The 26649-nt window shown below is 46.0% G+C and overlaps 1 protein-coding gene across 3 annotated transcripts in view; it reads left to right on the top strand.

The window, feature by feature from the left end:
• Positions 1–26649, top strand: part of LOC147622370 (ABC transporter A family member 8-like) — a 117480-nt gene that overhangs the window by 22420 nt on the left and 68411 nt on the right. For all 3 annotated transcript variants that reach the window (XM_086823490.1, XM_086823488.1, XM_086823489.1), the window contains exons 7-8: positions 4320–4478; positions 4600–4762. In XM_086823490.1, the coding sequence (XP_086679616.1) occupies positions 4320–4478; positions 4600–4762 (322 nt within the window). The remainder of the gene's footprint in view (positions 1–4319; positions 4479–4599; positions 4763–26649) is intronic.

Below are 26649 nucleotides of genomic sequence, written 5' to 3'. Positions count from 1 at the left end.
GAAAAGGATTGTTTTGCTGAATTTCAGCCATTGGGAGTGTGTAGGAGAGTGAATACGGACTGGAATCACTCTTGGAAGCTTGGAACACACTCTTACAAGCTTGGATATGGAGTAGGGAAGGAGGAAAGTGTAGACAATATAGCCTCATGAAAGGAGGCACCAACTTCGAGAGAGAGGAAGAAGAGAGAGATGATGAGATGTCCACCTTGGGTGTCAGGCAGAGAGGGAAAGCTAGTTGGGGTCCAAGCTAGGATCGACACATGGCTGGTTGCTCCCTTTGAACACAGGGGATAAGGTCTGGGCGGTGGGCATTAAGCTTTGTCCACCTTGGGACATTAGTGTGTGTGAACACAAGGCTGGTCATAATTTATAAGTGAGTTTTGGTTGCCCAAAACTTAATAAAGTGTGTACACACTCACTTATAAATTAATGCTAATTCCTAAGGCTAGTTTTTGACCAATACTTACCACGTGTTACATGCCACATAACCATGTTAGCAGACACTTTCATACGCATGGTTCACAGGCGGGTGTTCCCTTACCCAGAACTACACATTGGTCAAGAAAGCATGAAAACAACATGCAAATTCAATTTTGCAGGTAAGCACATAAAGATGCTATGCAATGCAACATTGGTATGGACAATCCCCATTCATGAGACTATACCAAAATAGACGTGTTCCAGGCAAGTACATGAGGTACCAGACCCAATGGAATACCAATCCTCCAGGCATTTTTGGGCATGTACACACAGGCACAAGTCCCAATGGAAAGCCAAATCCATAGTATCGCATGAGTGGCATCGATCCCTGGCATATGCTCTCCTAGGCCTCGGGGGCTAACGTTTGAACGTAAGCCAATCTCCAAGTGACCTAGCGGGACCCATGCTCAAACCTCCCCAGATATGTGCAGGTGATCCCCCAACATGTGACCACTTGGTAGATGGACCAAGGGGTTCCAGATCAGAGGCTGTAGAGATGCTCCTCGGAGGCAACAAGAGTTGACTGCTGAAGGGCCGGCATGAGATGATCCCAACCATGCAAGAGACTGGCTGCACATTTTTCTTGAAATGCAGGGCTAAAGCCACAAGCCCGCAGTGAAAATGCATCTCATACTCTGGGACCAAGGGCTTCCCAAATCGGGGTGCAGGTGGAGATCCTAGCCAGGAAGAAGGCCACGAACAATCAATTTGCCCAAAAGGGCACGGCTTTGGATTTGCCGAGGCCCCTCTGCGTTGTGGGTTGAATGATCACTCTCCAGGCCACCTTGGCCTGGGCAAGCCTCCCGTCGGTCGCTGGCAACCCACAAAAAGGTGTGAATCAACCGTTGAACTTGACCAATGCAAGCCCAGAAGAAGGCCCAATAGGAGGTGATGTACCACATGGTGGCAAGAAGAAGCTGGTTCGCCACCATGAGCCGCCAAGCTAAACAAAGCTTGGTTGAACTCGAGTATAATAGTTGCTTCCGACTACTCAGAAGAAGAGGGGCTAGTTGCTATTCTGGGGAGATGTCGATGTCCACTTGGCATCCAAGATAACGAAGTGGATTTCCCCTCGGGATCTACTGAAAAGCCTCAACTGGATGCTAAGTCGGAGTGGGCTATTACATGCCGAAGCTCTGGGAGTCTTCTTTCAGCCCTAAACACCATCTTGGAACATGCTGATGCAAAACGCATACAGAAGAGAGAGAGAGAGAGCTAAGTATTCAGTATATGGTACAAAAAGGTGTACAAATCTTGCAGCCCTTGGTTGCCTTCTTGAAAAGGTGTAAAACCTAATCTATACCTAAATCTAGGACTCAGTCCAATGCTGGACTGAATACCAAAAACGATGGCATCTATGCCTTTTTATAGGCCTTGGGATTTACAGGTGATCTGGCCGACCAGCAGGTCCTGGACAAGCTTGCTGCAGCAGCTGACAAGTGTCCTCTCATATTTGCACTGGCCGACAGCCCCTCAATGTCCTCCACCAGTAACTCCCTACCCAAAACAGCAACATATGCTCCTAATCTGACTCTAAACTGGTTTTTTATCTTGTTACCCTTTAGGATTAGTCTTGGGACCAATCTGAACATGTCTTGCACATGACATCCCCCTCTGCTAAACTTGATGACAAGATTCCAATTTCTATTCTTGGATGACTATCATCATCCCATTTTTCATTCCTGGATTCCCAAATCTGTCATCCTTCCCTTCCTGGCAACCTTTTCATTGAAAACCCCGCCTAGTCTCCAACTCCACTCCAACTTTGATGAAGATCTGTGCATCAATTCCATGTTGTCCCCTATCCATTTCTTCCTTGTCCTTGAACACTGTCTCTGGTCTTCTTTCCTAAGTATTGAGTCTGGCACTCTCACTCCACCCCTTGGAGGATCATCCTCCCCTAGAATCGTTTCCTAAAAGCCTTTCCTGGTGTGCCCCAATGGCACCCGACTCATAGGATTGCCATTCCCCTTGGGTCTTGTGGAACACCACCAACCAACCTCTTGGGAATTTCTTCCATGTCTTGTGTTCCTTTCCTTGGGCCTCCTACGTGTGCACTTTCCTATACCTTGCACCTGCGCACCTTCATCTGGGACTAAATCAGTGTTTATCTTTGCTGAGCCTGATGCTTTGATACCAATGTTACATGTAGAAGCTCTGGGAGTCTTCTTTCAGCCCTAAACACCATCTTGGATGCAAAACGCATGTAGAGAGAGAGAAAGAAAGAAAGAAAAGAAAAGAAAAGATATATTAACGTCTACGGAAGGCCAGATTGGCCTATGAGACAAATCTGTATACAACAAGTCCATGTCCTGAGTATCATGGAAAGAAAAACTGAAATGAAAAGCTAATCCTAGTCATATTCAGCTCACTATGCAGTCAGGTGAGTATTCAATATATTCATATGGTACAAAAAGGTGCACAAATCTTGCAGCCCTTGGCTGCCTTCTTGAAAAGGTGTAAAACCTAATCCATACCTAAATCTAGGACTCAGCCCAATGCTGGACTGAATACCAAAAACGTTGAGCATCTATGCCTTTTATAGGCCTTGGGATTTACTGGTGAATTGGCCGACTGCCGGCCGACTGCCGGTCAGCCAGAAGCTTGCTGCAGCTGACAGGTGTCCTCTCATATATGCGCTGGTTGACAGCCCCTCAATGTCCTCCACTAGTCACTCCTTGCCCACAACAGCAACATATGCTCCTAATCTGGCTCTAAACTGGTTCTTTATCTTGTTGCCCTTCAGGATTAGTCTTGGGACCAGCGTGCACATGTCTTGCACATGACATGGGCGATGAGCCAACCCACAATCCACATGACTTGTGCTAGTTGATCTGCGCTCCAGATGCACGGTAGAAGATCTCTATCGCCTCAGGGTTCCCCTCGTCTCCGGACACGTAAGTTGTTGTGTTAGCGAACTTGGAATCAAGCAGCTCCCCTGCACGGGGATGGGAAGACAAAGTCCCTAGAGCCCTATCTCCTGAGCGGAGAGAAAACTACTCATGGCCTCGGCTACAAACAGAAATAGATAAGGTGCTAGTGGACAGCCCTGGCGGATTGAGCGAGAAAGTAGAAATCTGTCGCCTCTGGCTCCCTGAATGAGAACTTGGCTGTATGAAGCCAAGTAGAGTCAAGAACACCTCAGACCCACTCCTGCGGAAATCCCATCGTTTACAGCATCCCCTCCAGAAATCTCCGGTCCAATCTGTCATAGGCTTTCTCAAAATCAAGAAGAACAATAAGATCCTGCTGTCTGCTGCAACCTGGCCGAAGTGGTTGCCTCCCAGAAAGTGAAGATGTTGTTCATAGGCTTTCTCAAAATCAAGAAGAACAATAAGATCCTGCTGCTGCAACCTGGCCGAAGTGGTTGCCTCCCAGAAAGTGAAGATGTTGTCCAGACTGCTCCGATCCTGAACGAAACCCATCTGTGTATCATGGATCAAGTCGGGGAGGAAGGGCTGCAGTCGCTGGCTGATGGCCTTGGCTAGAATTTTTCCAAGAAAATTACCTTATCTGTAGATTGACTAGAGTACTAAGAAGAGAGAAACAATTCAAGAAATGAGAACTTCTGTTAAGGACCATGGTGCATGCACAGCATTGGACAATTGAGAAGCTGATAAAGCATAGCTTCAGATTGCCTACTTAGTTTATGGATTATGCTTCATTATTTGGGGCTGAAAATTAGCTTTATCATGTATCTAAGAGCTGTTGAATCTGGACTGGCCTCTGAGAGTATTATAGATGGGAAAAAGAAAACTGAGTGCACCTAGCAAAATTTATTTGTATAATTTTTCACTTACTATCTGTTGATTTTTAATGCTGGACAAACATGTACACAGGCTGCACAAGCTTTTCTACGGCTGCTGCAGGGACCTGATGCCGAATTACCCCTGTGGTTCGTATCAGAGATGCCCAAAGGCGAAACTTCGTTGAGACTAGATTTTGCTTCTCTCTTGGGCCCACTGTTTTTTATGTGGGTGATCCAACTTTTGTTACCTGTAAGCATTTCGTCCAGCTGCTACTAATCTGATACTATCTGATACCATGTCAAATTTTTTGTTATGGGTCTGAAGGTGTTGACTTGCTGCCTTGAGCGGGGCTGCTTTGTTTCTTATGCAGGTTATCTTGACATCATTGGTGTATGAGAAACAATACAACCTGCGAATGATGATGAAAATGCATGGACTCGGGGATGGACCGTATTGGCTCATTTCCTACTGTTATTTTTTGGCACTCTCGATAGTGTATATGTTCTGCTTTATACTTTTTGGATCTATTATTGGTGAGTTAAGTTTTTTGACCCCATTATTGGTGAGATTGATGACTTCATGGCTCTCAAAGAAAATGAACTCTTTTTTCCTAGTCACCATCTGCTTTATGGGCTCACCAAGGTGATGCTTTCTTGTTTTTTCCATTATGGGAGTGACCGTAGATTGGTGATAGAGATCCCACTTCTGTTTTTCTGACTAGATCCTTATGTAGTAGCAACTTGGGTGCCCATCCTGAGGTGGCATGGTCTCTTGCCCGAAGATGGTGCAATTGTGGCCGAATAGTGGCTGCAAAGCAGCCTGGAAACCAACGGGGATTTGAACTTAGGATCTCCCCCCATTCCCAAGTCACAAACCCACACCACTAGGCTACTTGTCTATTAGCTGGAGATCCCACTTGGCAATGGGGAACCTTGTGTATGAGTCATTTTTAATTCAGGACCCTTTTGGGCTAAGGGATCATGGCATGGAAGTAGCCGGCCATCCACATACTGTCTAGTTTGCCATCAGAGAGAGTATCTAGCGGGAGGGTGTCTAAGGCGGTTTAGGCTCTCATATGTGCAGACGGTTGAAAATCCAGCCACAGCAGCTCAATTCCCTACTCGCACCGTAGCGTTTGGGATGCAATCTGAACCACCATCCTCTAATTGTTCTTCTCCCTCATCTCGTAACTTCTTCGTTGCACTTTCAGGCTTCATGGATGGGGAGGATGAGGATTAAGACCTAGAAGAGACTACCTCTTTGAAGCAGCTCTTGTGGCTTTGACATGACATTATGGGGGACTGTACTCTTTAGTAGGAAAAAGGTATCCAAAAATATGCAGATGATTCCACAGGATGCTGTAGACAGGTTGCCCATAGATTCATCTCAAAATAACATGGCTACAATGGATTGTTAACCAGATCCAGTGTTGGAGTCCATCTGCACAATGGTTGCACGACACTCCTGTTTGAGCAACTTGTCTCTTGATTTAGGAAACAGGACTAGAAGGTTCTTTGATTCCTTGTTTTCAAGGAGCTTCCTATCTTACACGAAACAAGTCCAGTGCTGCAGTTGTCAGCCACCATCAGAGCTCCCATGGCCTTGGGCATGCTACGCTTCTGTCTTCCCTCCTGGTATTTTGATAGCTCTTGATTCGGTGTGTTGGTACAGGAGATGGGGTGAGTGTGATTGGACGTAGCCGGACTGGTATGCCCTTCCACAGATATTATCCTTGTCCATGAGGATTATTTCAGGGCTTGTGTGGGGTGCTTAAATGCCATAGGAGAGAGAGCATCAAGGTGATTCTGTTGATTGCATAAGCTGGCTAACACTTTATGTGCCAAAACTAGTAAGCATCTCCCAAGCAACACCTTTTCGAATGCAACCTTTTATTCCGCGGGGTGGGGGGGGGTGGGGGGGCCGGGGGGCAGGGGGGGGAACTTGTATCTTGATGTTGTCTAGAGTATCTTGACATAAGAGAAGGAGGTGTCTACCCTTTAGAGAGGGCAGCTTGAGAGGATTTCTAAGTAATTTTCAGAGCTAGAGAATCATGGGATGAGGATGAGTTCGAGAGACAAGATATTAGCATGCAGTTCTCATGGTCCAACAGGTGGATTGTGGGTAGAATCCTTGCTAGGATGGACAAGATCTATGTGAATGAGTGGGCTCTTGATTGAGGAGAGAGGATTTCTGCTGCTCCAGTGCTAGAACTCGAACCATTTGCAAGTGGTTTTCTTTTCTCTTCTATCCCCAGGACAGAATGGTTATGGCCCAAGAGTGCGACTTGTTTCCTAACTTACTTTTATTGATGAGGCACAATATGTAACCGATCGGGAGTTCTCACATATGACTATTTTAATCGATTAAACACTAAATAAAGGCACTCAGTTTATCCACTTAAAACCACAGGCACACTTGAGAACTTGACACAACACTAGGGCGCCCCCTCCCTCCCTCTTGGAATTTATGTCATATTACCAAGGAGAATTTATGGGTGCTTCTTGTGACAAGCACCAGGTTATCCAGATTAGCAACTACAATGGGTTAAAATAATTTATCCACTTAAAGCCACAGGCACACTTGAGAACTTGACCAAGCCCGCCCCCCCTCCCCCCCCCCCCCCCCCCCCCCCCCAGCCATCCCACCCTTGGAATTTATGTCATATTACCAAGGATAATTTATGGGTGCTTCCTGTGACAAGCGCCACATCATCCATGTTAGAGTAGGTTTCCACCATACATGCACAACATGCATACCTTCACTTCACTAACTGGACTGACACCTGTCCAGCATAACAGTATTGTAACTACTCTCTCTTTCTATATTGTAACTGGATGTATAGGTACAGTATAGGGCTGTGCAATCTGTACCGGCAGCAGCAAGACAGCAGTGCGCACACCACGTCATCAAGTACGGGTCTCTATAGCGGTAGGGAAGAGAAAAAGAGAGAGATGGCGTTGAAGCTCAGAAAGCTTTTTGCGTTTATTTTTCCTTCACGATTTTTTTCTTACGTTTTTGGCAATGTCTAAGATTTATGAGCGCCCACATATGATCCTTTTACTCATGAGGGGCCCAAACGATAAATATTCCTTTTACTCACGAGGGGCCCAAACGATAAATAGTCCGTTTGATAATAAATATATCCACTCATTTAATAATCATTAAATAACATGTTTTTAACTTGTTTTCCACACAATCCAAGGGCCTGTGGACAAATGTCTCACACGTAATCCATAAGCATTGAGCAAGGGATAATCTATCAAGCGTGAGTGCTATGCTTGGCGTCCAGAAGGGTGTCTAGGTTGGCAGAACGAACCCTATGTTTGGATAACCTCTCATCTTTAAAGCTAGTCCAAAAGTCTTGGTGTTTGTGGCTATATGGTGGCAGTCCTATCAGATATCTTTAGTGGGATCTAGGAGAGTGGGAGTGGATTGATGCCTTCGATCCATTGAAAAGCCTTCCCTTTTTCAGTTTCACGGTCTGGAATGCCAGGCTTCTCCTCACTCGACATATGCATATGATCCCTACTCTCAAGCCTCGTTGGGAGAGCTATGACATGTCTCAAGTGATACAACGTAGATATTAGCATAGGCTTTGGCATTCATACAGAAGGAGACAGATCTCTCATTTCTTTTGGTTATTTTCACATGGTGGTCTCCCCACCATTCAGTGGAGATCGGTTTTCCGTGTAGCACCTACCTGCACGAGATGTGCGGCAGATTCTGAGACCTTACAACATTTATGGGGATGCAACACTGCACAACATATTTGGGGTTCTATAGCCCAACTTATGGGAAAATTGAGTGGCCACGCCATGTATGTGATTTGGGGGACAGTTGATTGGCTCTCCAAGTCTGCTGGCCCGCATCTTTTCTACGAGGGCAGTGGTACAGACTCTGCTATTTTCATTCGTAGAGGTATTGCCAAGCATGGTTTATTGCAGGATGTCCCTCACTCTGATTATACACCCCCCCTAGACAGAGGATTGACACGAGTTGGGAGATTGGTGCCAGTATTACATCATGGCAGATTTGGAGAGCTAGATGCATGGAGGCTATTGATGGTGTCCAGATTTTTGGGTCTTAGTGCATTAGTACTATATGGGGTGATATCATCCATACTCTTATGAAACCGGCCTTCAGAAATTTGACGGGCGGTGAAACAAACACTCGCACACAAAACACTTCATCACCCATAGGAACCTGGAAAAAGAAAACAAACAGGGGGAGCTAGTGTGCTCCTGCAAATAATACAAGGACATGGATTGGCCCCAAAACGCAGTGGCGCCCCTTGCGGCATTTCTTTACTTGATCAAATATGAGTACAAAGTACAACTTGTCGAATCCTCTACCAATAGAATCCCTTATAGCTTTTCACCCAAGACTTTCCAAATAAGATCTCTCGCTATTACAGCAAAGCATTCCATAGAGAAGGCACACCTGTACGACACCTCCCTGCTTGAAAAGGTCTTCTCCATCTCTATCATGGATCCCACAACCGTTTCCCTATCAGCAGTAGGGCTGTACCAAACCTCGTGTCCTTCCTACAGTCACAACTTGCGTGTAACCTCGAGAAAACCAGAATTTGTTCACATGAATCGAGAGACATGCTTTCCACACGAAACCAGAGACCTGTATCCGATAAACCATAGACCTGTTTCCATAAACCATAGTCCTGTATCCTCGATACCAAAGTCCTGTTTCTTCACGAAAGACCAATGTCTTGTTTCCATGACAGATAAATCCACATATGCACCATCCAATCACGGTGCCAAAAACCTAGAGAGAGAAAGATAGAGGACGTGTCAAGCAATCCCTGAATACACATAAGTCCAAGACGAAGAGCAACACACATCTCTTCCAAGAACATCATCCTGTGCATATATAGCCTGATCCTCTGCATCCTAATCTTGTAAACAAAACCTGCTTGCGAAGAGAGAGTGAGAGAGACCCCTTGGCTGTTCGCCCCTCGGTGCCTCCTTCAGCTCACCTTCTTCAAGAGAGATAGAGAGAGACCCACGCTGACTGCTTCCACACATGTAGCCACCTGGCGTAGAGGGCCTCTCATCTGACACTCGTCTGGCTGCCCGACCGTCTGCAAAGAAATTCCTGCCTGACACTTGCCTGGCTGCCCATTGTTGGTTGCCCATCTGGTTGCCTGCTTGGCTGCCCATTGCTGCCCATTGCTGCCCGACTGGGTAATCCATACATAGCAGCGGTAACACCTGGCGGCAGCAGCACACCCGGCAGCAGCAGCAGCAGCACACCATGCAGCAGCGCCCAGCAGCAGTGGTTGCACCTGGCGGCAGCAACAGCAGCAGCACCATGCGTAGCAGCGCCTGGTAGTCAGCAGCATACCTGGCGGCAGTCGCAGCAGTAGCGGCGGTAGCAGCAGCACCACCCGCCTGTCTGTAGCCATATGTGTAGCAGCGCCCAGCAACGGCAACGCTCAGCGACAGCAGCACTCCAGGGATGCGCCCGTGAAGACCATCCGGCGACCCCTCTGTTCTCGAATCCAAGGTGATGCGCCTCACCACCACACGACTCCACGAATCTCCGCCACCTTCGCTTTTATAAAGAAACGATGCACTTTTTTTCTCAAAAACACCAAAAGCCAAGGTTAAAAGAAACGCATGCTTTTCAAAAATATAATAGTAATATTTTAAGCATCAAAGGTTATTAAACCTTATAAACAATAAAATCCTTTTTTTTGTCCCCTTTCACACTTGGGCTGGCCACACTTATGAGTTTCCTTTTCACATTCAAACTGATGCCTGTGCACACTGTCCATCCCGTGTCCATGCCCGTGCCCACCTGCTCGTTGTCCAGAGGGAAAAACATAGGGTCGTAACATACCCCCCTCTTGAGAAATAGCAAGCGTCCTCGATTGCACTCAATAACACAGTAAGCATCCAAAATATTCCCCATATGACCAAAGCAATGCCCCTCCATTGTATCTGGGTGATGAAGGAATCATCCTGAACAATAAGGCCAAATCGTCACGTCAGAGTGACAAACAACTCTTGCTTGTTCCTTCAGAACATGCAACAAAAGTCTAAAACCAAGTGGAAACACGTAATCTGTGTTAGCCAAAAACAAAACCATGCTTCATTCTACATATGACAAACATATGCATGACACATATATGCATCTGCAAACAATATGCTCCTGAAGATGCTCTACCTACTCCAATATAACAGTCTCAGGGTTGCTCGCAAGCCTTACACCCATGTATATCCCGCAGGACCCATGACTGATGGTACAACATGAGCATATGAAAGCACTCAATGCATCTAAACTATACATCCACTAAGGACTTCCCACATATGTCCCTCTTGATGCTTTACCCACTTTGCACATGGCCATCCCGCAGGAGCCACACTCAGTGATACATCATGAACATGGTAAAGTGCCTGATGTATCATACCAACATACATGCATCTCATCCTGACACATTCAGAGTATTACCCAATGTATTCCCAAGGATACCAAGATCTAATGGCACCAGAATACCATAATACCTGGGAAAGTGTATCAATACATGCGCAATAGAGTTCAATCCATACCAAACCAACTCTAGGACTGCTTGCAAGACTTATGCCCTTCATAGAGTCTCGAAGTGTTAGCTCAGGTTGCCATAGACTTTGAGCTCAACCAAACCCCACTTTACCATCTCATGTGACTAGTACACAATATCATAGAAGTCCCATAAGCAGATGTACTGTTAGCCTCAGTACCTCGGGTGAATACAAAGATGTCACCAAGCGACTCCTAGATGAAAAAGTGAGCCTGTCTATAACAAGGGAGCGGAGGTGCTACCCCCCTCTTGAGCATCAGGCAATGCTCCAGACCCATGCTCTACTGAACCTGAATGAGCCGTCGCAAGAGTCGGCTCCAACTCAAAAGCATCAAGATAAAGTTGCAATACCATAGGTGAATCTGCTAAGTCACGCTCCTCCATCCACTTCGTGTCCATTAGTGAATAGTTCTTTAAACTTCACAAGATAGCGATGGGAAACTTTACCTCGTACCTTTCTTTCCTTGTGTGCCAGTATCTACTTGGGAATAAGAATCTCATCAAGTTCCTCTGCTTCCATTTGAGCCTCATCTGATACATCCTCAGGCACCTGAAACCTGCTTGTACTCCACCCAAGTGGTAAGCACAAGTCCCTAATGAAGCATAGTAGATCACCACTACTAAACATAGAAAGAAGCTGCCTTTCGAACCCATGAAGCGTCCGTGAAGATACCACTGGTGACAAAATGTCGAAAGCCATAGCCTTTAACCCATGTTTTGCACCATAACACTTCAACTGCTTCTTGTTCCTAGCTGACTATTTCCCGTCCTTGGTGTCTTTTCTCCTGAGCCTCATCTTTAGCTTTTGCTCTTCATCTCATATAGGCAAAGACTCACAATCTTGTACTGTCTCATGTAATTCCTTTTCACCTTCCACATGTTGAAGCTTTTGATGTGACAACCACGGGCTCGCCTCCTTGAGAAAGTCGACGATGTCCCGACAATGGAACCATGAAACCGGCCTTCAGAAGTCTGACGGGCGGTGAAACAAACACTCACACACAAAACAATTCATCACCCATGGGAACCTGGAAAAAGAAAACAAACAGGGGGAGCTAGTGTGCTCCTGCAAATAACACAAGGACACCGATTGGCCCCAAAACGCAGTGGCGCCCCTTGCGGTATTTCTTTACTTGATCAAATATGAGTACAAAGTACAACTTGTCGAATCCTTTACCAATAGGATCCCTTTTAGCTTTTCATCCAGGACTTTCCAAATAAGAACTCTCGCTATTATAGCAAAGCATTCCACAAAGAAGGCACACCTGTACGACACCTCCCTGCTTGAAAAGGTCTTCTCCATCTCTATCATGGATCCCACAACCTTTTCCCTAACAATAGTAGGGCTGTACCAAACCTCGTGTCCTTCCTGCCGTCACAACTTGCGTGTAACCTCGAAAAAACCAGAATTTGTTCACATGAATCCAGAGACATGCTTTCCACACGAAACCAGAGACCTGTTTCTGATAAACCATAGACCTGTATCCATAAACCATAGTCCTGTATCCTCGATACCAAAGTCCTGTTTCTTCACGAAAGACCAATGTCCTGTTTCCATGAGACAGATAAATCCACATATGCACCATCCAATCACGGTGCCAAAAACCTAGAGAGAGAAAGATAGAGGACGTGTCAAGCAATCCCTGAATACACATAAGTCCAAGACGAAGAGCAACACACATTTCTTCCAAGAACATCATCCTGTGCATATATAGCCTGATCCTCTGCATCCTAATCTTGTAAACAAAACCCGCTTGCGAAGAGAGAGTGAGAGAGACCCCTTGGCTGTTAGCCCCTCGGTGCCTCCTTCAGCTCACCTTCTTCAAGAGAGGGACAGAGGAGGCACCATTCCTATTAAGCATGGCACCACCAAATCCGATCATTTCCCCGTCGTTTTGTGTCTCAGGGAGCATGGGGCTCGCTCGGCCTCTCCCTGTGTCCGTATCCTTGACTCTCTTTATGTAGATGCTGACATCTCCCTTGAGATCAGAGAGATATGGAGATCTTGTGACGGTCCTGATCCTCGTCATAATATTGTGCTAGCTCTTGAGAGGACGAGACATCATTATCATAGCACTGCCTTGTCCAAGAAGAAGGAGGCTCTGGACAAGGAGAGCTATTAGGCGTACGATTGCTGCTCTTCAGAGGGAACATGAAAAGGATTACAAACCTCTTGACCGCAGTTGGAGCAGAGCTGCAGTTGGCCATGGACAGGAGGGCTAAGTTCGCGTTTCATGCGAACGAGGCTTTTTGGACTTAGATGGGTTGCAGATGCAACAAAGAGTTTTTTTCAGCACACATGCCTTCCCATAGCAGGGATCTTGTGAGGTACTTGTAGGATTCACAGGGTGAGGTTCAAATTGAGCGTGATAAGGTGAGGGATATTGCTTCAGATTTTTATCGGTCTTTGTTGACTGCAGAGGTGCCCTCTCCTGAGAGAGATGTGGCATGGTAGAAAGTTTGGGAGTGCATGCCCAGGCTCATTACAGATGCTATGTGTTCTTCCCTGGATGCCCCTTTCTCGAAGGATGAATTCCTTCATGCACTGCATGCTCTTTCTAGTGGTTCATGCCAAGGGAATGATGGTCTTTCTCCCGCCTTCTTCATTCTTGTTTGGGATCATATTGGAGATGCTATCACTGTTGCCCTTCAGGAAATGTGGTTATCGGGTATGATGCCGCCATACCTCACGGAGGGGCTGATTCACCTTATCCCCAAGAGTGGGGACAAGACTGACATCAAGCAATGGAGGCCCATCACCCTCCTTGGATCTGCATATAAAATCTTAACTAAAACCTTGAGTATAAGGTTGTAGCCGATTCTCCAAAGGACTATCCATGATACACAGAATGGGTTCCTCCAAGGAAGGAGTATATTTGATAACATCTTTTCTTTTTGGGAAGCTGTCGAGTGGGCAAAGTCTAGTCAGCAGCCTCTTGCCGTTCTTTTGCTTGATTTTGAGAAAGTTTATGACAGAGTGGATTGGGTTTTTTTGGAGGGCACTATGGCACACATGGGGTTTTCACAAAACTGGATTAGAGGGGTGTCGTGCCTATACAGGGACGCTCATAGCACTGTTTTAGCTTGTGGGGGGCGCAGTGAGCGTTTTCAGATTTCCCGTTCAGTGGTGGACAGGGCTATCCCCTCGCCCCTTTACTGTACCTCATCGTAGGCTGAGGCTTTGAGCAGGTTTCTTCGGGCTGCCCCTGGTGTTGTGGGTCTCAAGTTGCCTTTATGCACGGAGGAAGAGTTTTTGGACTCTGAGTTAGCAGATGATACGGCGTTGTTCCTTGAGGCTTCACATGCTTGTTTATGTGCTTTTCGGACAGCCTTGGAGGCCTTTTGTTTGGGAGCAGGAGCTACTATCAATTGGCATAAGTCAGTTGGTTTTTGGATCAGTGATTCTCCTCTTGCAGATTGGGGTACAGATGTTGGTTTTACTTGGATTGAGAGAGGATGCTCTGCCAAATACCTTGGTTGTGAGGTGGGCGTTGACATCTCCTTTGCACAAGAGTTTGCTCCAGTGCTCTTAAGCATTAAAAGCAAACTTCATCACTGGAGTAGGAGGAAGCTCGACTTGGCCTCAAGAGCTTTGGTGGTTAACCAAGTTTTGCTAGCCACGGTTTGGTTTATCGCTTCGTGCTGGATTTTTCATAAGGGCTGCATTGGCCAGCTTCGTCGCCCCTTATTCTTTTCTTTGGTTAGGGCTTGATGGAAATGCACACACCAGGGCCAGAGTTGCTTGGGAAACTTTTATCAGGCCTAAGCAGGAAGGGGGATTGAATATCATTGACCCTGAGGTGCAATGTAAGGCTTTGCTTTGTAAGCTTGTTGCTAGGGGCTTTCTTCCAGGCACTGAGCCGTGGAAGGACATTCTGATGCAGCAGATCATGAAGTGTGTCCGTGTTTGCGGAGGTGACTGGACTCTCAGCTCACGCTTTATTTTTTCGGACAAAAGGCCAAAGTGGCCTATGTGAAAAAAGTACCAATACATCCAAAACCGAGTAGAAAATGAAAAGCATAAACTGAAAAACAACTAGCTATATAACATGTGGCCAAAGAGGAACTAGTGGGCTGATACAATTGCCAGAAAAAGGCATATCTGATAAAAGTGTGGAACTCGAAAAATGGTAGGCTATGGGAAACGGCCGAGATAGACTCATCCCATAATGTCTCGCATAGGTCGATCCAGCATAGACAGGCTGAAGCGCCGAGGTCGTGCCGCACGACGTCGTGCCAATATCGCCTGTATCCTCTGATAATGTCTCGGCTGGGGCGGTGGCCCAGTGGGTCGTAGATGCCATGCTCTACATAGCTCTCTAGCTCTGTCCACGGTGACTCCTCGAGGTGGCTATGTTGGCCCAGTCGACTCGTGGTCAACGGTGCACAGGGTCGCTGTTGCTCTGAAGAAGTCGGTAAGGGTGCGCTGGCCTCTGTGTCGGACATGCCCCCCCCTGTTTGGAGCGTAGGATGTGGTCTCGGTGCCTGCACAGCTCGAGGAGAAAAAGCCCAAGGCAACACTGGTTTGAGTAGTCCATCACTCTGGACAATGGCCCAAATCCATCGCGGAAGAGGCAATGAAAGCACCCCCGGATCTCGTAGTACACTGGGCACCGACATATGTAGTGCTCCTCAGTCGCTGGCTCCAGCCGATAGAGATGGCAAATCCGATCCTCAGGGGCAAGGGAGACGGCTCCATATCGACCGGTCTCTATCCTCAGTTGATGTGAAAACGTGGGGATCTGGCCAATAGCACATCTGACTCCATGAGAGAGGTGAATGTCCATGTACCTCGTGCGGTCAACAAAACCATCAGGGGATAAGTCGAGAAGATGCTCTTGGTAGAAAGCCATCTTTGTCCCTAGTGGCTCGGCCGGTGTGATCCATGTGCGTGCTATGTGTAGCTGAATGATATCCATCCTGATGATCTTGTTGAGCTCAATCTGGCTCAACTCCAGGAAGGGGGAGTCCAAGCTGTACTGTAAAGGTGGAAGGCGGTCCATATGCATACCATGTAGCTGTAACCATGTGCTAGTCTCGGCATACCAGCACTCCGTGTCGCTGTGTGATGCGAGCTGTCTAGTGCGAGTCTAGAGTATCTGTGCCTAGAGAGGTTCCATAGCCTGTGTATGACAGTGACCGTCTGGAAGAGGGCCTCGGCTACGGTCGGTGGGGCTCCCATCTCTGCCTCGACCATCTCATGTGGTACTGATGATTTAGTCCTGATCATGCAGAAGATCCTCATCACTAGTGGTCTCTCCATCTGCTCCCACCCATCATAAAACTCCCTTCCACTCGAGGTTGGCTGCTCTGCTGTAGATCCACTCCTCCACCTATTATAGAGACTCGGCCCCCAGATGGGAGCGCCATACAAAAGCGCTAGTGTAACCAACGTGTCAAATAACCAGAGCTTCGTCCGAGGCTCATGAAACTGGATGTGTGCACACTGGCTCTCCATGGCTTCAAGTGTAGCATATCCTCTAGTCAATCTGTCCTCCGCCGCCCTCCTCGTGGTAAAGCGCGGTCCAACAAAAGTGACCCCCAGGTAGACATATCTCCCCACCATAGGTGAACTCAGGCAACCGGTCTGCCTATTGCTGAGAGGTGTTAAACACCATTACCTTGGTCTTCCCAAGGTTCACTGTAAGGTCCCTATCTTGGCTGAAGGTCCGTAATGCATCCAGGTGTCTCTATAGCCCCTTTGGTGTATTTGAGATAAGTACAATGTCGTTGGCATAGAGCAACAGAAGGATCAACACTCCTCCCAAGCCAGCTCGAGGTCCTCCTAGTCTATCAATGTAGTCGGAGATCTCATCAATGTATAACCCGAAGAGTGTGGGTGATAGCGGGCAACCCTGCTTCACCCCTGTAGTGCTGGTGAGCTCCTCTGACATCCCTCCCGGAGCCCGGACTTGGCCTCTGACTGACTCATACAATGCGAAGACTCTCCATCTCATCTCAGCGAGCACCCCCATGTCCTGTAGCAGCTGCATTAGCCTCCCTCATGGTACTGTGTCAAAGGCCTTGCGGAAATCCACAAAGCAACAATATACTCTCCTCCCATGAGCTGTGCCCTCCTCAATGATGGCCCGAAGCATGAAGATGTGATCGAGGGTAGAGTATCCCCTCTTGAACCCCACCAGTCGATGTGCCGTATGCTGATGTGTCTCTGCCCATTTGCTCAACTCATGCTCTAGTACCGATCCATAGAGCTTGGCTAGCACGTGGCCAACCATGATGGTCCTATAGCTGCTCGAAACTGTAGGATCACCCGCTTTCAGGATCGGTACTATAGTATTTGTTGACCAACTGGTAGGGAAACCTTCGCAAAGGGCCCGATTGAACAGGTGGGCTAAGAGTGGCACAAGGCTTGGCCATTCTGCAACCTGTCAATGGCGTCGTGGATCATGCCGACGGAGAAGATGGTGGAGGAGGTGAGTCGGCTCTCTGGTGGTCGAGGGAGAGGTGGCTGTCCGGGTATCTGGTAGAGCGAGGTAGCATAAGCATGCCATGTCTCCGGTGATGTAATAGGTGTCTGGGCTTTGGGTGTTTGGAAAACTTGCCACACCTCCTTGCTGTCCTGTCCCAAGAAAAGATGGTACAACATGCTCCAACTTCGCCAGGTAGGCTCGCTTCTTCCTCTACACGAGGCCGAGAAAGATCACGCGCGCCTGGCGATGTGTACAGATCCCCTGTGCTTCCTCTCGGATGAGGCAGGCACGGGTTTCCCGGCATTCATCATCTTACTAGCCTTTCTGTGGGACATTCTTGCTCGGAGAGAGAACCATCGACTCTTTAGTGTGCCGGGCATCCCAACCTACTACAGGTACACTAAAATGGTGGGACTCTTGAAAACTTTGGGAATCTTGGTTATCTTGTCTCTGTGTACCCTCTGTATACCCAATACACGTTCCTGTGCTAACCCGGTCAGTCCTATCAGGGGTCCCTCTCAATGCGCTAATCATGTCTGCCAATCTTGGTCATCCCACATTTGGTCATAATGCAAGAGGTCGAGCCAACCCTTACATGCTTAGTGATCCTTTGTGGAAGATTTTGGCTCTTGCATTTCTTATAGTGTGTGTTGTTTAGAGTCTCAAGCTTGTGTTAATCGTGGTGATTAGTGTGTGTGTGTGTGTGTGTGGCCGTGACCTGCTCGCCGGGACCTGCTCGCCTGTGTGACCTGCTCGCCGGGACCTGCTCGCCTGTGTGACCTGCTCGCCTGTGGACCTGCTCGCCTCTGTGACCTGCTCGCCACGGGACCTGCTTGCTTGTGGACTTGCTCGCCGGGACCTGCTTGCCTGCGCACGTGTCTGAGAGAGAGCAGATTCTCCTTTGCTTCCCCTCTGGCTGTAGCTCTCACCTGTGTGTGTGTGTGTGTGTGTGTGTGTATCGTTGCTCGTTTGTGTGCTTGCGTCCTGCCAATCTGCGTCCATCGACTTGTTCTACTTCTTTCTCTGCGTTTGATGTGTGCGCCTGTATCTTGTGTCTAGCGTCCCCTGTAATCTACAGCTTCTCCTGTCCTTCTCTGTACATCCCTGTGTGTGTGTGTGTGTGTGTGTGTGGTGTGTGTGTCAGAGGCCGCCGAAGACCTGCTCGACTGCTCTCGACTTGCTCCCTTGCTCTGTCGACCTGCTCGTCTGCTCCCTCATCCTGTTCGCCTGCTCGTGTGAGAGCACATGTGGTGAGGCGATTGTCCCAGGACTGTATCGGCCCTGCAGCCTATACTGCGTCAGCCCTGCAGTAATCTACGCGACCTTCTGAGGCTACCCTGATGCTCTTTTCTCTCATCGCCAATCTGCTCTTTTTCATCTCTTCCTCGACCTGAGTGCGTGTATAGGAGTGAGTGTGTGTGTGCGTATGTGCTGTGCCTCGCTACAGGTCTATTTTTCCCCTTCTGTATAAGTCGCTTCAGCTCTCTGTTTTTCCCCTTCTGTATAAGTCGCTTCAGCTCTCCGTTTTTCCTCTCCTTGTAAGATTGCATTCCAATAGTGCTGTTCCCCCTTTTTCCTGATCTGTGTCTTCCTGCTGAATCGATTGGTCTCGATGGCAGAATCAAGCAAGTATTATGTCAAGAGAGCTCTTTCTCCTGAACCTAAAAGACAATCAAGGGAATCTCTGCCCCCCATAGCTCCTTCATCTGAAGATGCTTCCTATGTGTTTGACATGTTGAATGAGGATTTTCAACAAAGTAGAAGAGAATGGACACTACCTGCTCCGGAACTCACTTACAAGATGAAGTTACCTTCTCTTGTGCATCCTCTGAAGAAGCTCTCTCAAACTGCAGTCATCATCTTTTTTCCAGGTAAAATACCCTCGGCTAATGATGTGGGACAATGGGTGAATTCTCTCCTAGGTGGATGCTATGTAGAAGGAGTCTATTTTGCCTCCAGAGGATTTTATGAAGTTCATCTCTTGGATGTATTGACAAAACAAAAGATGCTGGAAATGTCCCCTTTATTTTTTGGTCGTCAAATGGTGCACGTCATGCCCTGGTCTCCTAACAAGGATTATCAGAATCTCATCAAACATCACTACCCTGTATGGGTTGAAGTTGTTGATTTCCCAGATTATATGAGAACAGAGCTTCCAGGCTTAGCGATGACTTTGGGACAAGTGATTTGTCCACCTCGTCCCACAGGTAACAAAAATCGTTTTTGCATTTTATGGGATACTGATAGACCAACCCCTTCTTCTATTGCAGTTGAGATTGAGGGTGTTAATTTGGGAAAGAAATATTTCACTTTGAAATGGGGCATTTTTGCCGGAGCTTGTTTCTCTTGTCACAAGTTCGGGCATCTAGCTTCGGAGTGTCCCTCAATCCTTCATCCGCCTCCTCCAGCTGCCATTCCTCCACCATCTAATAAAGGAGGTCAAAAGACTTATGTGGAAAAGATTGAAGCTAAAGGAGCAAAGCCTTCACTTCCTACAGGGAACCAAGCCAATTTAGCCCAACATAAGGATAAAGGAAAAAGCAAGCTAGTGGAAAATATTTCATCTTCTCACGAGGGTTGGCAGAATGCAAAGAAGACGGTGCCTCTCAAACAAAGACCTCTCCAATCTCGCAATTGGGATGCTTCTACTCCATCTCCTGGCCAACCTTCTACCTCTTCGGACAGCCCCATCTCAAAAGCATGGGTCAATGCAGTTAAGAAGAGTATTCCACTTTGTGAAGAAGATGATTTAGTCAGGGAATTGGATTTTGAGGGTCAGCAAGACCCTGTGGCAATGGCAGAGGCTTGATGCCTCCCTTTCTCTTTGAGGATTGCTCATCTCTTGTACATATTTTCATGCGTACTTCTCTTAAATGTTTTTCTTATAATATACAGGGCCTCTGTAATCAGCACAAATGGAGACTCCTATGGCATTATATAAACAATACTCATCCTGATGTGGTGTGTCTGCAAGAGCATAATCAGCATTCTTTTGCTGGCCAGCATGGGTTCTTTTCAGGCTATGACATATTTTATGCAGGATCTGGACATTTCTCTGGGCTGTGCATTTTAGCCAGACATGATCTGCAGCCATGTGTAGCATTTAATGATCCTTATGGTCGATGGATGATTATCCAATGCATGATCAATGGAGAGATTTTTGAAATAGGCTCCTTGTATGCTTATCAAATTTCAGCCTCCAGAGCTCAAATGTGGGATTCCATTAACCAATATCCTTGGTCTTCAAATGCTCTACTTTATGGTGATTTTAATAATTCCCCTCACTGGAAAGACAATACGACACATAAATCCCATATGATTCCCTCTGAAATCCAGCGATGGGAACATATGAATTCCTCTCTTCATACTGCAGATTTATGGACAGCAATTCACCCTTCGGTTTTGGGATTCACATATCATCATAATGCTTTTACAGAATATTGGGCCAGGCTTGATAGATGGTATCTTATTCATGCTCAGCAATATGATGATTATACATGTCAAATGTGGACTGATTATTCTCAACAACTATCTGATCATACTCCACTCTGGCTCAACCTTTCTTTTGGTATGCCTCTGGACGACATTCAGCTCTCTTTAGTCAGACACTTGCAGGTTAATCAATTATATCTTTCTCATGAAAAATTCCAGCAAATGATCAGATTGGCTTGTAAGCCATTGTTAGCGCATGCTCGGGAGGATCTGGATTTTGCTTGGAACTCCTTTGTACATCGTATTCAAAATGTCATTAAGGAATATGGAAGATGGTACATGGCAGAAACTAGACAGCATATCCAGTGGGCAAAATCATACAAGCAGTCCTTGGTACAGATTAGCCATCAAAGGTCTCTTTCTGCTTCTGAACAGAATTCATTGTCTTGTGCTTCTTCCATAATTGATGCTAATGATAAACGCAAGCTTTCCAAATGGCAGACAAGGGCTAGAGTTAAACCTATGCTGGATAAGGGCTGCTCCTCGAAATCTTTCTTTCGAAATTTACACGCGTACAGACAAAGTCAATCTATCATGAGAATCAGGAAATCGGATGGTCTTTGGACCCAGTCTCTATCTCAGTTAGAAAAACAATGCCTGGATCATTTTCGGCTTCTTTTTTCTCTACCATCTTCTTCTACATCTCAGGCTGCATTGGCTCGGAGCAAATTTATTGAGCTTGTTTCTCCTATAGTTTCTTTGCAAAAAGCTTCGATGCTGGAAATGTCCTTTTTGGATACAGAATTGGATGAAGCCCTCAAGCATTTGGGTAAACATAAATCCCCAGGTTGGGATGGTTTGACAGTTGAATTTTTTGTAGCCTTCTGGGCTGAATTGAAGGGTCCAATCTTGAAGCTCGTTAATGTAGCCTGGCAGCATCAACATCTTCCCTCAGCTTGGAAACATGGTCTCGTTAAGCTTCTGCCCAAAAAACCTCTGTGTGAAACAATGGATGACTGGAGGCCTATCACTTTGATGCCTGTTATATATAAACTTATTGCTAAAATGCTGGTACACCGGATAAAGGATATCCTTCATGATGGACTTCATCCCAGGCAATATGGTTTTGTTCCAAGAAGGCATATACATGATAATATCTCCAATACTCTCATTGCAATGGAATATGCAAAATACTCTGCTCAAGATGTCTTGGTCATGCAGGTGGATGTGGCAAAGGCATTTGATACGGTGCAGTGGGATTATGTTTCTCAAATCATGTCTAAACTTGGGGGCTTTACTCAGATTCCACTGCTCAATGCTTTATAGGGAAACATTTATCTGAGTCTTGGACTCTAGAACGATCAGTTCGACAGGGATGCCCTCTCAGTGCTCTGTTCTATGCTATTGCTTCGCATCCTTTGCTTCTTTACATGGATCATCTGGTTGATACTAGACAGTTAGAGGGGCTTCAGATTTCTGGTTCACGGCCTTTCATTGCACAGGCTTATGCAGATGATTCATTCTTCATGCCAAAGAACAGTCCTGTGGAGCTTCGTCTATTGATGGATACTCTTTCAGATTTTGGGTTGGCAGCTGGTTTAAAGATTAATTTTCAGAAATCGAAACTTTTACCTCTCAAGCATTGTGATTGGCATGCTATCCTGTGGCCTGGCCAGATTATTTATCCGGAAAGCATAGTAAGACACTTGGGCTATCCCATTGGCTGGAAAATCAGAAATAAGCAACAAATATCTTGGGTGCTAAACAAAATTAAGGACAAATTAGAATATTGGAAGATCTCCACTTGGCCATTACATGTACGGCTTCGAATTGTTCAGTCCATTGTTCTGGCTTATGTTCAATTCTACCTTCCTCTATTACATTGGTCATCTCGAGATCTTTCTTCTTTTATGTCTCAAGCCATGGAAATTTTTTGGAAAACTAAGCTTCATAAAAAAGCTTTAAGGCTGCTCAAAATGGACCTGCTTTGCTCGCCAAAAATGCATGGTGGTTTGAATATTATAAACATCAAATTTCATGTGCTGGCAAGAAAGATCACTATGCTCAAAACCTTCTTTCAGCAAGAACAGCCTTGGTCTATCATGTTGGCTATTCTGTGTGGTCGTATGCGCACCAATGCTTATGGTCACTGGTTGGTTGATCCATCCGAAGTAGTGCTTGGCAAATTTCAGGTAAAATCCCTGGTTGTCCATTTTCTACTTCCTTGATTCAGGATTGGAAGAAAGTGCTCTCCCGCATCAAATGGTCTCCCCATCCTGCTTCTATAGCTTCCTCGCTTCGAATGGAAAGCATACATTGGAGTGCTGTTTTTTACTCTCCCCTTGCTGTACAACAACCAATCAGAGCTTACAATCTTATGAAATTGGGCATCCGCTTCATCGATGATGTAGTGGATACTACAGGGCAAATTCTTTCTTTTCCGGCAGCTTGCCAACAATACAATCTTGGGATGCATCATAGATCTATATGGAAAGTTATTGCAGATCTCTTACACCCTTTCATTCCGATTCCAACATTGGATGTAAGAGACAGGCTTCAAGATTGGCATCTTCAGTCTTCTGGCTCAAGATTATCCTCTCAATCTTTGCATCAGTTGACTTCCATACAGGCTTATCGATTGATATTACCTCCTCCATGGATTGCTCAATATGCTAATTCTCTTTGGCATCTGGATAAGTCTTTAGCTTGGTGGAAAGCAAAACTGACTTTGATATGGAAGTTGAAAATGCCACTGAAACAGAGACTCTTTCTCTGGAGATGCATTGTTGGTATTTTTCCAGTGGGAGTGAAATTGGCTCAAAGAAGGATTGCCTCTCCTATTTGTCCAAGATGTCATCATACTACTGAGAGTGTTCCGCATTTATTGTGGTCTTGTTCATGTTCCAGAATCCTTCTAGACAAGATCTCCTATTTCTTATCTCTCAGATTTCCTGCACACAGATTCTACAAGTTTTTCTGGATGTTTGGCACCTTATCAGCTTCATTGTCACAGTATTCTCTTTTTTTCCATTGGATCAGATATTGGGCCTTGTGGACCCTCTGGCTACAGCGAAATTATACATATCTGAATTCACCCCTTCAGCAGCCTTATGAATTCTTCCGAGCCTCATTGCGGCAGTCTTTATATGATGCCGTGCATGAGGGAGATTTGGATGTTTCTTGTGTTCAGCTTTTCTTTTACTGTTTCTGATAGATAGGGCATAGGCTCTTTTCTTGAGCACTGCCCTGCTCTTGCATAGAACTTTGTTACTACTGTTTTTTGAGTTCTAGGGTTTAGACATCCTCCTGATGCCTGACCCTTTTGTACATTCATGATATAATGCAATTTCAACTGGTTTTACCAAAAAAAAAAAAGTGTGTGTGTGTGTGTGTGTGAGATCTCTGAGAGAGAGAGAGAGAACATCATGGCTTCTCCTACAAAATATTATGCTCATAAAAAACAAAAGCAGGCTGTGGATCAGAATGACCCTGTGCATGAGACGCCCGAGGCTGGGCTGATTTATGAGGTAATGCATGAAGGATTTCAGGATACACGCAAGAATTGGAAAGATCCTGTTCCTATGGTGGGGCTTGCAGTGGATGTGGATGAAATCATAGATCCCATTCGAGAATATGCGAAGCATGCTGTGATTATCTTTTTTCCACGCAGGATGCCCGTTGCTGCTGATGTCGGGAATTGGTTAACACGGACATTGGGTGGTTGTTTTGTTCGCAAAGTCCACTATGTGGCAAGAGGTTTCTTTGAGGTTATTATGGTAGATGAGCACCATAAACAAACGCTTTTAGAGCACTCCCCTCTCTTCTATGGACAACAGATGGTTCATGTATTGCCATGGTCCCCCACCAGAGACTATCAGGCTTTGATTAAGCATCGCTGTCCTGTTTGGGTAGAAGTGGTGGACTTCCCCCAATGTTTGGCCTCCTTGTTACCTAAAATTGCAGCATCTCTAGGAAAGGTTGTATGCCCTCCTAGACCAAATGGCAACTCAAATCGATTCTGTATTTTATGGGACACAGATCAGCCCACTCCGGAATCTTATGTTGTTACCATAAATAACGTTTCCATGGGGAGTGCATTTTTCAGACTCAAATGGGGTCTTTTTGCAGGTGCATGCTTTGAGTGCAAAAAGTTTGGACATATGGCATCTCAATGCCCTCTGGTCCTCCATAAGATGCCGCCTGATGCCTTGCCCATCCCAATGCAAAATAAGGACACTCCTGGTCCTTCAGGGATTAAAAATAAAAGTATGAAGACTCCTGTTATGCCTCAAGAAAAAGGCAAAGTGCCAGTCTCTTCTGATATGAATGTAGCTGTGGCTAATCCCTCTACTTCTTCACCAAAAGGAAAAGAAAAGATACTTCAAGAAACCTCTCAGCCACCACGCAGGACAATTATCCCCAGGCGTCCTTTACCTTCTAGAACTTGGAATGGAGCCTCCTCCAGTGGGCATACCCCGGAAGAAAATTCTGGAACTGGCATCACCTGGGCTACTGTAACTGCAGGTCGTACTCTGTTTCCAGAAGAAGAGGCTACTAGCTTGCTAGCCACCCGTCTCATAGATATTCCTCCTCCTGATCGAGGTGCAGACCCTGTGGAGGAAATGCAAGCTTGAGCTACTTTTTTGTTCATGCTGTACATACACTATAAATATGATGTCATATATCACAGTTTTGACTCTCAATGTACAGGGTTTGTGTGGCCCTAAAAAGTGGAAGATGGTTTGGGCATATTTGAAGCATATGCAGCCAGATATCGTTGCTCTTCAGGAACACAATCAACATCACTATGCTGGACAGCAAGGCCATTATGCTGGTTATGATATTTTTTATGCAGGCCACCATGCCTTTTCGGGTGTACTTTTTCTTGTGAAACATCATTTGCAGCCAGTCATGGCATTTAATGACTTCCAAGGCAGATGGATGGTTATGCAGTGCTTTATTCAGGATGAAATCTTTGAATTTGCATCGATATATGCACCTCAATCCTCTCAGGCTAGAGGACAGATATGGCAACAAATGAAATTGTACCCTTGGAGACAAAAAGCATTCATATGTGGAGATTTCAATAATGCCCCTCAACCTGGTGATAATACATCCGGTCGTACACATATGCTTGCTACTGAGAGGTCTTCGTGGGCAGATTTTGTAGCAACGCTTAATCTGATTGATATTTGGAAAGAATCTCAGCCTCTGATGCCTGGGTATACCTTCCAACATAATGCTCAATCCACTTACAAAGCTCGATTGGATCGATGGTATCAGCTTGATCCGTATCATTATGATACTCTCACAACCAAATTGTGGCTAGATTATACATTTACATATTCAGATCATGTACCCTTATGGCTCAGAGTTCATCTGCATGACATGCCCGATGACAGATTGCCACTTCGAAGGTTGCTTATCATCAATAATAGTTACTTGGAGCATGATGCATTCAAAGCACTGATACTTGAGGCCTGTCAGCCACTCTTTCCTCAATCTTTCATTGACTTGGATTATGCATGGACAGCTTTTATTGCTCGCATGCAATCAGTCATCCGTGATTATGGTAAACAGTATCTGAAAGGTTGGAGACAGACTGTTGCTTATGCTAAGAAAACATGCCAATCGTTAATTGAGCTTAGTCATCTTCGCTCTCTAACTTTGGCTGAAGCCACTTCTTTATGTCAAGCTCGTCACTGTATTCAGGTAAATGATCATCGAAAGCTTGTCAAATGGGAGATACGGGCACGACAACAGGCGCTTTTGGACAAAGGCTGCTCTTCCAAAATTTTTTTCAAGAGTTTACATTCCAGAAAACAAGCTGCATCTATATGTCGCACTTTAATTTCAGATGACACGTGGACCTCCACCCGAGCACAATTGGCTGCGACTTGTGTTGCCCATTTCTCCTCTCAATTTGATGAGGATGATTCTCACGCCATGGAAGTGTATGATGCACGTCATAAGTTATTAC

Source organism: Cibotium barometz, chromosome 29, assembly GCF_041138505.1.
Source record: "Cibotium barometz isolate CiBa-2024 chromosome 29, ASM4113850v1, whole genome shotgun sequence".
Taxonomy (NCBI): domain Eukaryota; kingdom Viridiplantae; phylum Streptophyta; class Polypodiopsida; order Cyatheales; family Cibotiaceae; genus Cibotium; species Cibotium barometz.
Note: the sequence above shows the minus strand (reverse complement) of the source record. Positions and strands in the feature narration are given on the sequence as shown.